We start from the raw sequence: 14,034 nt of genomic DNA, 5'->3' as shown, positions 1-14,034 counted from the left end.
TCCTGTGCAGGGTTGTGGGGGTCCTGGAGCTTATCCCAGGCAGCTCAGGGTACACACACACACACACACACACACACACACACACACACACACACACAGAAGGTGAAATTTAAACCCCAAACCCAGGAAGCTAGAGACAACAGTGTTAAACACTGGGCCTCCTTGGTTAAAAAGTGAAAGTAAAGCTCGATAGATGTGGCAATTTAAACTTTCAGGCCATCTGAAATAATTTTATTGCCGATAATGTTTTATGGAATAATTTGACTCTCCCATCATCACACAAGCTTGACAGGTGAATCATCACCTGATTGTTTTTTTTTTTTTTTTTTTACACGTGGTATTTAGACATGTGTCATACATTCTTATCCAAGGACTTTATTCTTTATCATTTAAAACAAATATAAAAGTATATATTCTCATATGAAGTTTTATTTATTATATTGTTTATATGAAGTCTTATGTCTCCTTAAGCTTACTTGTGAGATTTTAGAGCAACATGAAATAACTAATCCAATGTAAACTGTATGTGTATTTTTCCATAATTAATTTAATGGCATATCAGTGTTTATAGATTATCATCCTGCCAGATAACTGAGTAATGAGATAATTATTTGTTAACCTGGGCTGTACATCTTTGTACATTATGCTGTATTGATTGATGATTGATTGTTTATCCCATTCTAGTGCCTAAAATAACACCAAAAACAACTCTGTATGGTGAGCGAATATTACACCTAAAAGCTAAAATCCTACAAAACTAAACTTTTTAATGTATAGTAACTAAGTTTCGACATTATTTTCCAGATACCGCTCGAGTGAACTGTCTTCACTTGCTGGTGCTGTTTATGTCCCTGCTCTCATGTTTACTGTTTAGTAAGTGAACTGTGTGAGGAGAACATAGAATTCTTTTAGCCAAGCTCTGAGATGGACAGACCGACTTTTTTATCCATCACATTACTACATTTGAGTTAACATGTTTCAATTCGCCTTACCCTCGAACCAATGAGACTCAATCAGATTGGGGTAAGGGGTGATCAATGGCCTAGCTTATGTTCTCTTTTAGTTGTTGTTAGGTTTATTTACTAGGCATGTGAGAGTGACAGATCCTGCGAACATAAATGGGTCCATAAATGCAGTAACTTCCAGTTGCATTAAAGCATCGTTAAATGTCTGTTACTCAGACCCTGACGCTGCAAGTAACCAAAGCAGTCACTCCTCCTCCTGGTGGAAATATACAGTATTGCAACTGGCTTATTAGCAAAATGTTTTGTTTTAAATACCCTATTGTTTCATAAGAGGTTATTTAAAAATTATATTTAAGACAGATTTGTTTCTATTTGTATTTAATATATCAGGTTAATGTCATCCAGTCATCTATGCAAAGTATGTCTTTTTATTCACAAGTCTTAAAATAATAATTAGGACAAAAGAAAAAGTAAAGTCATAAGATTTTTATTTTTATTTATTTTTTTTTTTACAAAAAATAAAAATAATATTTTTATTGTCCAAAGTTACTATTAGCATTACAGACTAGGAAAGCATGGACACGGCCCGCTCACTCACTGTGCAGTGCACATTGAGTTGTCCCTTATATTTTACTGGAAATTAATTTATAAGAATGTATATTATTTAATAAAAAAATGGCTAAGAATGACTAAAAAAAAAAAAGTTTTTATTTTATCTTTTCAGTTATTCTGCTGTACTAAAAGAATGAAGTTTTTAACATTTCTTTATAGACATTGCATGTTTAATTTCTGAGTGCATTTTATGAGCATTATATAAGGTAGTGCTAATAATAAAAATAAAAAGAAGGATACTGCAGTATTTCTAAAGGCACTGTTACACTTTACTCTCACAATATGAAGTCCATTTTGTTTGTATGTTTATTGAGTTGGTTAGCTTTCTCTTTAACTCTCTTTTCTCTCTTCTCGCTCTTTATCTTCTGATGTATATTATTGTGTTGCACAGTTGTAAAATTGTACCTGGGCCTCACAACAAGGATTTGAATGTACAATTGTCACTGACAATTTTTTGCACTTAAAATAAACCTCAAATTCAAAGAAACACTTTGCTCCAGCTTTTGTTTATGACAGAAAAAAATAAACCTGAACAGAAATAGCAGGAATCTGCAGGAATAGCAGAATTATGTTAAAAAGTGACATGCATTCTAATTACATGTAAGAATGTGTTGCATAGAGGCTGCTGTATGTGACGAACAAAAAAAAAACATGATTTGTACAAATGTTCAGCACAAAAGAAGAAAAAGAAGGAGTAAGAAAGGTCTAAAAATCTTCTATACTGGTCAGGGTCGCGGGGAAATGCAGCCTATTCCAGGAGGTACACCCTGGACAGGGTGCCAATCCATCGCAGGGCACACGCACACACACACACACACACACACACACAATCATTCACACACACTACAGACAATTTTGGATCGCCAAATATCCTAACCTGCATATCTCTGTGGAAGGAAACCGGAGTACCCGGAGGAAACTCACCAAGCACGGGGAGAACACGCAAACTTCATGCACACAGAGACAGGAATCGAGCCCAGACCCTGGAGGTGCAAGGAGACAGTGCTTACCAAAGTGGTCTAGTCAAAGTCCAGACCTCAACTCAATTTAATTACACCACCGTGCCGCCCTCATTAAAAATCTGTAACGTAAATTTAGATTCTTATATAAAGATCGCACTTCACATGATGGTATTTTGCATGGCTGGTCAAAAGCACATGAATGTTAATTTTAAGATGTTAAAATGTAGAGATTAATTGAGTGACAGACGGCACATACAGTAGTTTAGTTCCTACATTATTATTTCTGGGGTAATTTTCCTGTTCGAAAATGACCACGCCCCTACACATTAGTCACACAACGGCTCTGATCACTGAAAGGGAAAGCTTAGGCAGTTTTTCTTGACAAGTTTGGACACATGTCTTGTCTAACGATCATCCTCATTGTTGTTTGAAGCACTGACTGAGAGACAAATACCTACTAGGGTTGCCAGATTTCAACAAAATTTCAATGAAACATATCTCATTATTATTATTATTATTATTATTATTATGCTTATTTAAAGTCTTATGCAAAAGTAAGTGCCCCCTCTTTTAGTTCTATTTTTGTGTGTGTGTGTGTAAAACAGTCATTCGATCATAGTGGGTTTCGCTATTAGGCAAATAACAACATATACCACATACCTGCCATTATATATTTAAGGAAATAATTAAGCCATAAATAAATGTCATGTGGGGAACCCCCTCACTGCTTCCACAGGGTTTAGGAGAGTAAGTCGCAGTCAGGTGCTGCTAGTCATTAGCCCTTGATTACTTAATTATCATCAGGTGTGCAGAACTCTGTTAAAGCTTTATTTTTGTCAGTTTGCTGGTTTGGAGCTGTCATGTGCGTGTTACCACAATGCCAAGAGAAGACCAGCGATGGTCCTAGAGAAACAACCTTTGCTGCACATCAATTTGAATATGGTTATAAAACCATTTACAAACAATTTAAAGTTCAGTGTTCTACAATGAGAAAGATTATTCACAAGTGCAAAGCAATTAAGACAACTGCATCAGTCACTTTGCAATGCTCATGCTACATTTCAGACACGACAGGTCTTACTGAGCATTTTAAATCCTAAGATTCATGGCAGTAGTGGTTAGCACTGTCGCATTACACCTCCTGGGGTAGGCTCTAGGCCCCTTGTGACCCTGAATACAGGATAAAGCGGTATAGATGATTAGTAAATGAGTGAGTGAGGTTCATGGCAGCACAATTAGAAGAAGACTAAAAAAGTACAATTTGTTTGGAAGGGTTGCCAGGAGAAATCTCTTTTGTCTAAAAAGAACATGGAAGCACAGCTGAGGTTTGGAGAACTACATCTGAACATATCACAAGACTTCTGGAACAATGTCTTATGGACAGATGAGACGAAAGTGGAGTTGTCTGGCCTTAATGCCCAGCACATTGTTTCACGAAAACCAAACAGCGTTTTAGCAGAAACACCACATACCCAATGTCAAATACAATGATGTAGTGGTGGAATCAACCATAAACTCCTCTGTATGCCAGAGTATTCTAGAGCCAACTGTGAGGCCATCTATTCAGCAGCTAAAGCCTGGGCAAAATTCTGTCATGCAGCATGACAGTGATCAGAAGCACCCCAATAAATCGTCATCAGAATGTCTAAAAAATAATAATAATAAAGTTTTGAAATGGGTTAGTCAAAGTCCAGATCTCAAACCAATGCTGTCGCAGGACCTTAAGAGTCATGTGTATAAGCGAATGTACGAAAACCTCGATAAACTGAAGCAATGTTGTAAAGTAGAATTGGCCAAATGATATGAGAGACAAAGTCATACAGGAAATGATTTTCATACATGGAAACATTAACTTATTAATGCTGCAAGCTATTAAAACATAGTTTTTTTTCCCCTCTGAGTTTGCATTTGCCGAATACTGAGACTTTAAACAAAACAATACATGTTGAAATACCAGAATGGAAAATAGTAATACTCCAGCTACACCTTCTCTCTGCTTAAATCCTTGTTCCTTACCTAACCTAATTAGATGTAAAATCTGTGTCTCTGGCAACCCTGACTACAACAAGAGGAGTCATGATGATGACTGAAGACACACAGGGACACGACCACAGACTGTATGGATGTGACTGAGGTATGCTTCAGATCTGATTCACATTAATACAGAAAAACAGATGTGTGTTACTTCATTCTGCTGCTGTTACTCCAGTCTGTTCAGAGGAAACACAGTGACTGGGACATGGTGAAGGGGTGAGTGTAAACATTATGCCGACGCCCTTATCCAGAGCGACTTACAAAAGTCCTTTGTAGTTTCCATCGTTGGATAGATACGTATGCTGGGTGACTAGGTTACTAACTAAGTACTATCATTCAACTATAATTTCCTGTTTGAATTCAAATAAGAAAATATTTGAGCACGACTGATTAAACGATTGCTGCAGTGATCAATGCTTCAATAATTCTTTTGATCCTAATTGGTGCAGTGAAGAGTTTCTCATTTTTTAAACAGCCACGTCAGGTTCTGAAGTCATGGAAAAGAAAAGATGTTGTGTTTTAGCAGGGTCAAATTATTGTCCTGAATAAAGGTCCAGGTCCAGCAGTTATATGTGGCAATTAAATAAAGCCAGCTGACAATCTGAATGTAATGAATGAGATCTCTACAGTCAGTAATAAATGTTGTGATGATGCATAAGGTTGTTGCTTTTGATTATGCTTGAGATGATGCATAAGGTTGTTGCTTTTGATTATGCTTGAGATGATGCATAAGGTTGTTGCTTTTACAGTAGGTGGACAAGCGGTATGTTACTTTTACCACCCCGGCACATGGCGGCAGCGTTTGGGTTTGTGCGTTTGCTGGCTTTTACCGCTGAGTGGCGCTATATAACTATAGACTGACGTCTCATGGCTTCGTTTATTCTCTCCAGGATTAATGAGCCGCAGCTCATCCAGAGCTGCACGTAGTTGCAGATAAAATCAAGTAAAAAATTTTAATTAAACGAATTCATAATCACAGTAGTAACATTACAGTACAAATTAATAATTTACATGAAATATTTTTAGGATCGAATTTAAGCAACGTAAACATTAACACATTAAGCCTTTAGATTTTATTATGTGTAATTAGAAAAACTACACGTGTAGGGTCTTCTGTCATCTTATATGTTGTGTTCTTTAAATTTGTAGTAGATTTATTAACTGAAATAAATAAAAACTAAACGACCAAAAAATTAAAACATTGTCAGATTAATGTGCAAAAACTATATACTAAAACTATATGAGCTACATAGCCTTTATAAGACTCTACTTTTATTTAGGTGCGCTCACAATGACGAAAAAACTTTATGATTTAGTTAAATAAAGAAAGTAAACAGGGTGCGCTGTTCTGTATTGTTTTTAGTGAACTTGAGCGCGTTAGAAAATGAACCGAAACTCCATGTATACTCACCTTACAGAAGTGATAAATCTATACTGATAGAAAGCGAAATGTCTGCTTTTATATAAACTGATGAAAAACTATTTTTTAGATTATGTAATTCGTATGAAAAGTTAATTATAGGTGCGTCCACTGGTGGGAAGACGATGAGATTACAGGATTACCTGCATCACTACAGCCAAAACCAAAGCAATCACTAATTTATCAATTAATTATTAAAATGGTCAGAGATGGAAATGGAAACTTTTTTTGTTTTTTGTTTTAATTTTTTATAAAATATTAACTTTCAATATTTTATAAAAATACCAAAGAAAATGATTGTGTATAGAGTGATTACAACCAATACAATTTATGTTATAAAAATGAAAATCTCCATTACTTCTATTCCAGTAAAACAGTTATAATGTCACCAGTTATCTCTATATTTAAAGCTTGATGTATTTTTGAATGTATTCTTTTTAAATAAGAATAAACAGATACAAACAGGTATAGGCTATAACAGTTCATTCTTTGTACAAATAAAATGATCAGTTAGTGATCTTGATCGTCTGTCCAAACAACATTTAACTAATGTAATTCTTTTTTGTTGTATAAAGTTTATGCTTTATTAAAATTATTTATTTTGGCTGCTGACGTTTTCCTGCGGCGGTGAGCGCGACGGTAATTTCCATTCTGGTTGTCTACCTACTGTATTACAGTCCACATGCACCACAGCAACATACTGTTGTTGCTGTGGTGCATGTGGACTGTAATAAAAGCATAAGATGTTCCAATGAAATATTAGCGTTTGTAATTTATTTATTTATTAATTTATTGGCCCAGGAAGTGTTCCATGGTATTGTATGGGTAACACCATTGCTGTTAGGGTAAGAGTCTGACATCTGACACAACCCAAACCCAACTCACTGCATTTCGACCTCCCTTGAGATTATACCATTACTGCCATCAGACCAGTTCTAAGCTGCAATTCTTATTTTAATGTGGAATTGAAAACTTAATTCTCAGAACATCATTCTGTCAAATTAAAAAAGTGAATACCTGTATTCCAGATTTAGAATTACAGATACAGCAGTTGTTATTTATATACAGTCTTAATAAACACTTTTGTTTGTTGTAGTAAATCTGTTCACACTGGAGAAACCATGACCAACTTTTCTTACATCTGCATTGTGTGGATCAGTGTCTGTGTGGGTAAGTCACTGTTTATCATAAAATAATAAAATAGAAAAAAATTAATCTTTAAATCAGTGCACTGTCCATATTAATTGAGATTTCCATATTTCCATTTCAGACACATTTTTTGCAGAACCTGAGATCAGTGTATCTGGCCCAGTGGGTTCTACAGCTGTGCTGCCGTGTGAACTGATAAGTGTAGACACTGACATACGGTATATTAAGTGGGGCGTTGTTCATGAGATTGTGTTTGAGAGATTGCATGAGAAGACCTTTCAAGGTAAGGGATATGATGGTCGTGTGGACGTTCCTGAGGAGGAGTTGCGTAAGGGGAACTGTTCACTGGTGTTACACAATCTGAGGTTGACTGATGAAGGAGTCTACACCAGCTTCAAAGCAGCAGAACCCAGTGGGGAATCTCTCCGTATTACTGCAAAAGAACTCCTGATCAGCCGTGTTAAACTTTCAGTCTATGGTGAAGGTGAGTCGGAACACACAATAACCATTAAAATTAATACCTATTAAAATTAAAGACCAGAACCTAGTAAAGATAAAAAGTTATCCGTGAAGCATCTTAACACTTAAAAAGCTCCTAAGGTGTAAAACTGTTAGGATTTGTGAGGAGGACTTCTAAGAGGCTTAGGTGTTTCTTAAGTGGAGGAGAAAATAGAAAAATGATGAAATAACCGCTCGCATGTTTGATACACAAACCAACTCTGGCACTTACAGCACATTTACTCCAGATACTTTCAAGTAAATTAAGTACCCACCAAACCCGATGGGAGGTTTGCGGGTCCCGCGGGTCATTAGCGCTTCTTTTTTTTAGTTCTCAGGAGAATGTCTCACATCTACGAACAGGGTCAGCCCTGCCTTCTGACTGAGACAAGATTTTTAGCAGAGGTCATGAGCATTTAAATTAGCATGTACTGAAACAGGTTGCTGAGAACAGAGCTAGTTTTTACCAGTTAAAAGTAGTGTTTTTTTACACAATCCTTTTGAATTTTTAATTAATGCATAATACAAACTTTTCATTAGGACCCTAAAGATCATATTAACATTTAATGAAAAATGGGATGTGTAGGACCTTTAAGCTAAGAATTCTAGCTAGAGGTTTTTAAGCTAAGTTAGGAGCTGTCTGAGAGGATTTTTCGAAGCTTTATGAGTACGGCCCTTAATTATTCTGTGCTTCTCAGTCTAGACTCACTTGAACACCATATATATAACGACTTTAAACTCAATTTTTGCATTTGCACATTTTATCATTTTAAAATACTCAAATACTATTTTAATACTATTATTTCATGTTTTTAACTATTAAGTTGATAGGATTCTTAAAGGTAATCCTTATATACTGTTTATAATATTGTTAAATAATAAGAAATTTGGTATTACTGATTACAACATGTAAAAGGTAAGACATGGTTGTAGAGTGGATTATCAGTGAGTCTGATCTACAGACACCTCACAGTGTACATTAATGTAGCTTCATGATGATAAAGTAATGGTTTTATTTTTCTTTTAACCTCCCAAATATACAGATAGAGGAAAATCATCAGCTCCCACAGGTGAGTCAGTATCTACTGTACGTTCCGCTTCTCTATAAAACACTTTAATTTTCCTGATTGTTCACTTTATTCAGTCTTTTTTAAAATGTTAGAGGTGTGGGTAGGACCGTCTCCCTGAACCCCAGTGTATTCATTAGTCCTGATCTCTATCATCTGTGTGTTAGTGTCAGAGGGCTAGGGCTAAATGTAAGCGCAGTTACACTCAGGTCCATAAGTATTTGGACAGCAACACAATTTGTGTATTTATGTGCCTGTGTGCACCACATTGGATTTCAAATAAAGCAATCAAGATATGATTATAGTGTCGACCTTTAGCTTGCATTAAGATATAATATTGTTTTTTTCATAGGAATTTTACCCAGTCCCTCATTTTCACAGGCTCAAAAGTAATGGGGCACCTGAGTGATGTGCAGTGTAAAGGCCAGTTGTGGCTGTTCCTCAGTTATCTCATGACAGATTAAGGAGATAAAAGGTGTGGAGTTGATTCAGAGTGTTGAATGTGCATTTTTTCTCTCTCTGCAGGTGATGCAGTAATGAAGAGTCCTCACCCACTGGTCCTGGTCCTGTCCCTCGTCTCATGTTTACTCGTCCAGCTCTTCTGTGGAGAAACATGAGTGTGACCTACAGCTGTGTACAGGACTGTGCAAAAACGTTTGGTCGCACTTGCTACTGAACTAAAGTCTTATTTATTAATTATGAAGGCACTGTTTTTACTACAAGTTTTAAGATTCTGAAAGTTATGTATTGTAGTTTGAAGTAGGCATTATTCCGACTGGACTTTGTTTCAGAACTGAACTTGAACAGGATTTTGTTCTGGAGGAACCAGTTTGTTCTTCTCACAGCGTGGTGTATCAAATAATCCAAACATCTGCACTTTACTCTGAGTTGAGCCGGAGTAAATTAGTTATTAATTGGTGTGCAATTACAAGTCTATACACACTATACACAATTAGCATATAGTAATTATAGTTAATATAATTAGTAATGTATATAGTGTATGACTTGTAAATATGGGTTAGTAAAATGTTAATGCTGTTTGTTTATCGCCTTTTTCCTTTTTGCTTTTGGTTAGCTAGGCATTTAAGAAAAAAAGTGTATTCTTGTTTCTTTTCTTTTGGTCAGTTTACCCATTTGGGATCGGTCAGAATGAAATTGTGTTCATTTTCCTGAAGAGAATAATCACTTTTGTGAGTTTTTAGAACATGTTGTAAATAAACTCAAAGCAAACATATTATTGGTCTCTGTCACATCTGGGCCACCTCAGTCCTGGGGACTAAGATCGGGCTCACCGGATTACTGAGCCGTGGCTTTGTCTCCCCCTAGTGTGTCTATGTCGGTATTGTTCCCCATTAAGTTAATTTATCACTAAACTGAAGTCACCTGTGTCTACCTCCTGTGTCACACTATTTAACCCAGCCGAACCCATACCACCTCGTCTGGTCACTGTTATGCACGGTGTCTTGTCTCTCATTGTTATATGTGTTTCTCTCTCTCCCAAGACTGAGTGGCGTCTGTAGGACGAGGCTCTTAGGGGAAAGGGCCTTCCTTAAGGTCACGCTAATTCTCGGAAAGTCATTCAGCTCTATGGTTCATCTCCAGTGAAAGAAATGAGCTAAAGCATTCTCAGTTGTTCTTTAGATAGCCCCCCGCAGACCCAGCCTGGGAAAGCGGCTAGAGAGCCGTGCCGTGTGTTCTGTGTTCTGTTCTTGTTTTCTTTTGTGCTTTGTGTTACTTCAGTGATAATAAATCTCAGTTTTCCTCAAACCTGCACCTGCGTTCGTCTCCTCCCTATGGAAGTCATGACAGTCTCAATTATTTTATCTTCCTTTTATTTGTATGTCACACATTCCATACACTCCATACACTCCAGTCAGTGTGTGTAATAAGTTGAGTTTGTCCCAGGCTCTACAGAGGACTGTTTAAGATGAGGAGAAGTAAAAGCACTGACAGATTAATAAACAGAACTCACACTACACTTGCACAAATGCTTGTAAACATGGATAATGATAATTATTGCACCAATTTGAGACTGGCATTCAGTATAACAATAGCTTTAAAGTTGCAGCCATTTAACAGTCCGGTTGTTCTAGCTCAAACCTAACTGTAATGCCTGCGTGAGGGAAGGAGTTCAAACACATGATGTGATGGTGCAATGAGTCAATATTTCACACACTATTTTTTTTACCTTGTGAAAATGTCCCTGCAGAGCTGGTAGTTGTGTTTTTATCATTTTTTTCTGCAAGTCTGATTTCTCTTTCCTGGACCTTCCAATCAGCTGCACAACTGCTACTGTACCACAAAAGAATGTCAGGATTCTCTCCACAGAGCGGTGATAAAGGGCAGCAGCAGGTTGATCCTCCTAGAGCTCTTAGGAACTACAGTCGCTGCTGTGCTTTCCTGATTAGGCAGTTTATGTGTGCATCCATGTGAGGTCCTTGGAGATTTGTGTGCCCAGGAACTTGAAAGTCGACATCCTCTCCACTCTCTCATTTTATCTCACGATGCTCATGACTATTCTAATTCTTTCTAAAGTCAATTATCATTTCCTTGGTTTCAAGGTGTTTAAGGTCAGGTTGTTTAATGCACACCAATCTGTTAACCGACTCTCTGTAAGCCGTCTCATCACCATTACTGATATGCAAATTTAATAATGACATGCTGCTGATGGGTGTGCAGTCATGGGTGTACAGAAAGTATAAGAAAGGGCCCAGGACAAAACCTTGTGGTGCTCTGTACTGAGACACGGGGAGAGTGAGTGGTGGGGCCTATGCTCACAGACAATGGCCTGTTGGTTAAAAAGTCCAGTGTCCATAGGCAAATGTTATGATGGAGGCCTAAGTTGGACATCTTGTAAAACAGTCTGTTTGAAAGGATGGTATTAAAGACAGAAGAGTAATTCGCAAATATTAACCCTAAATATGTTCCTGCTTTTTTTTTTTTTTTCAGTGCTACACACAGGGCCGTGGAGATCACATCATCTGTTGATCTGTTTGGTCTGTTTGCATATTGATGTGAGTCCAAAAAGAGCAGTTTTGATGTGTTTCAGCACCAATCCTTCCAGACACTTTATCAATATTGGTGTCAATTCTACTGGCCTGTAGACATTACTTTAAAAGAGAGTTAACCTGAGTAAGATAAATCAGCCATAAACTGTAAAGACTTATTATTCAATTATAAATGTCTGCACATGATTCAAGCCATCACATATGTACTGTATAAGTTTAAGGACAAATCTAGATAAGACAGAATATTTCATAAATACATATATACATATACACACACACATATATATATACAGAAATGCTGACCTGTGTCTTAAAATAATAACTAACTGTTGTTTTTGTTGTTGTTGTTACATAATTGCCTAATTCCATATGTATTATTTTATAGTTTTGAAATCCCCAGTATTGTTGTAGAGTGAAGAAAATAAATCACTAAACGAAAACAAAGAACTTTGCAAGTACTCTGAGCACTAAAGAGGAGAATATGAGTTGATTTCTCTGCTGTATGACAAGTTTGGGCAATTGCCTTGCCCAACTCGTTATTTCAAAGCGGTGTGAAAAAAAAAATGTCAGGGTTGCCAGAGTTCTACAACATTTAATTCACACTGAAAGACCTCTGAAAAAAACAGACACTCTACTAAGTAAGATTTCTTTATGCACAAACTTTCATGGAATAAAATCTTCATTACTTGAATCTTTCACGAGGTAAATTTGTAACTACTTGAAAAAAGCTTGTAAAGATGTAATTCATAAAAATAAAAATTGTAAATGAAATGTTTTCAAAAATTAGAAAAAACTATTTCAAAGCCATGTGTTGACCAAAGTGAAATTCAGCATTCATATCTAATTGATATTTAGGCTACACCCCCAGGCTCCCACAAAATGCTATCATGCACACACACACACACACACACACACACACACACATAAAAAAACATCTAAACAAATAAACATCTTCAGGACATCAACCTCAATTTGTTATGCTTTGGAGGAAAACATACATTTTTAATGCATCAAAGAAAAAAACAGTGTGAAATGTAATCATTTATTAATGAATTAATTTATTTTTACTTTTAGGTTATAAAAAACAAAAAATTATACTTTAACTGAAATGAATAAAAAATAAATAAATAGGGTTGAAATACCAGGATGGGAAGTTGGAATACTCCAGATATGCCTTTTCCCTGCTGACAACATTGTTTCTTAACCAGTGTCTCTGGCAACCCTAATTACAACAAGAGGAAACATGATGACTGGAGTCATCGACACGACAACAGACAGTTTGGTTGTGAATGGAGTGAAGTTTTAAAAGAAAGCTTTGTGTGATTACTTTTTCAAGAAAATAAAGAAAAGTCAAATCTGCTACATACTAATGCAGAACAAAGGAATGTACAGTACACTTCTTCAATCTGATGCTGTGACTCCAGTCTGGTGGGAGGGAACACAGTGACTGGGACATGGTGAAGAGGTGAGTGTAAACTTTATACACTTATATAAAACTCTGACTCGTGACTGTATTTTGTGTTTTAATTAAAGAACATGGATGAAGAATCACTGAGAAACATCTGGAGGGGCTGTTAGGGTTAAAACTCTGTGTAGTGGAACAGTATTTGAAGGTGTTTTAAACACAATTGAAGTCCATGCTCTTGATAACATAAATGTGCAAGATTCAAACATGCTGACAAGATCTGTCAGCCAGGTAACTGTCAATCACTTTGGTATACTAACCATTGTGAACTTTCATAATGAGCTGTGAGTCATTTCAGTTAACTAGGAGTGGAATTGGTGGAATTGTTTATTTCCAAAACCTGAAAGGACAGTTTTAAACCGTCAACTTTGTGGAGGAAATGTGGTCAGAAGAAATTAAATCAGTAATGGAGATCACTTAAATGCTTGGTGAAGTTGCATCGTAAAAACTCAACATTTAAAACGAGCTATGTTTAATAGTGAAAGTAAGAGCATGTCCCTACACACTCACACATAATGTGATGTAAGAACTCATAGATGGGGCTAAACAGCTGTATGTCCATAAGAAAACCACTTGTTAGTGAGACTCATGTGTATTATAAGAATAAATAAATCCACTCTTTTGTTGCTACGTTGATGTACACCAGACTCAATAATTGACATAATTACGAACAGACGAATTCTTTTACAAGGCTGGTGAAAACTGCCCTCACTGGATACTTTCTCTTTTTCAAGCCATTCTCTGTAAACCCTACAGAGGGTTGTGTGTGAAAATCCTAGTAGATCAGCAGTTTGGGAAAAACTCACACCAGCCCTTTGGTTACCAACAACCATGCCACAGTCAAAGTCACTTAA

General features: G+C 36.5%; 1 protein-coding gene across 2 annotated transcripts; it reads left to right on the top strand.

The window, feature by feature from the left end:
- The first annotated feature begins 4,628 nt into the window (after positions 1–4,628).
- On the top strand, positions 4,629–9,348 carry LOC128511680 (CD276 antigen homolog). 2 transcript variants are annotated; one of them, XM_053484653.1, is made up of 5 exons: positions 4,629–4,673; positions 7,090–7,163; positions 7,264–7,626; positions 8,684–8,710; positions 9,233–9,348. In XM_053484653.1, the coding sequence occupies exons 2-5, from the start codon at positions 7,115–7,117 to the stop codon at positions 9,322–9,324; spliced, it is 531 nt and encodes a 176-aa protein (XP_053340628.1). In that variant the 5' UTR covers positions 4,629–4,673; positions 7,090–7,114; the 3' UTR covers positions 9,325–9,348. The 2 variants fall into 2 exon arrangements, with proteins under 2 accessions (XP_053340628.1, XP_053340619.1); XM_053484644.1 differs by having other exon boundaries at positions 4,651–4,789.
- Positions 9,349–14,034: the final 4,686 nt, after the last annotated feature.

Source organism: Clarias gariepinus, chromosome 2, assembly GCF_024256425.1.
Source record: "Clarias gariepinus isolate MV-2021 ecotype Netherlands chromosome 2, CGAR_prim_01v2, whole genome shotgun sequence".
Classification (NCBI taxonomy): domain Eukaryota; kingdom Metazoa; phylum Chordata; class Actinopteri; order Siluriformes; family Clariidae; genus Clarias; species Clarias gariepinus.
Note: the sequence above shows the minus strand (reverse complement) of the source record. Positions and strands in the feature narration are given on the sequence as shown.

What these genes read in the sequence shown, in the direction of transcription:
- LOC128511680 (XM_053484644.1), top strand. An exon ending in GTGGATCAGTGTCTGTGTGG is followed by an intron (nt 7,164 to 7,263) that starts GTAAGTCACTGT and finishes TTTCCATTTCAG; the next exon opens with ACACATTTTTTGCAGAACCT. An exon ending in ACTTTCAGTCTATGGTGAAG is followed by an intron (nt 7,627 to 8,683) that starts GTGAGTCGGAAC and finishes CCAAATATACAG; the next exon opens with ATAGAGGAAAATCATCAGCT.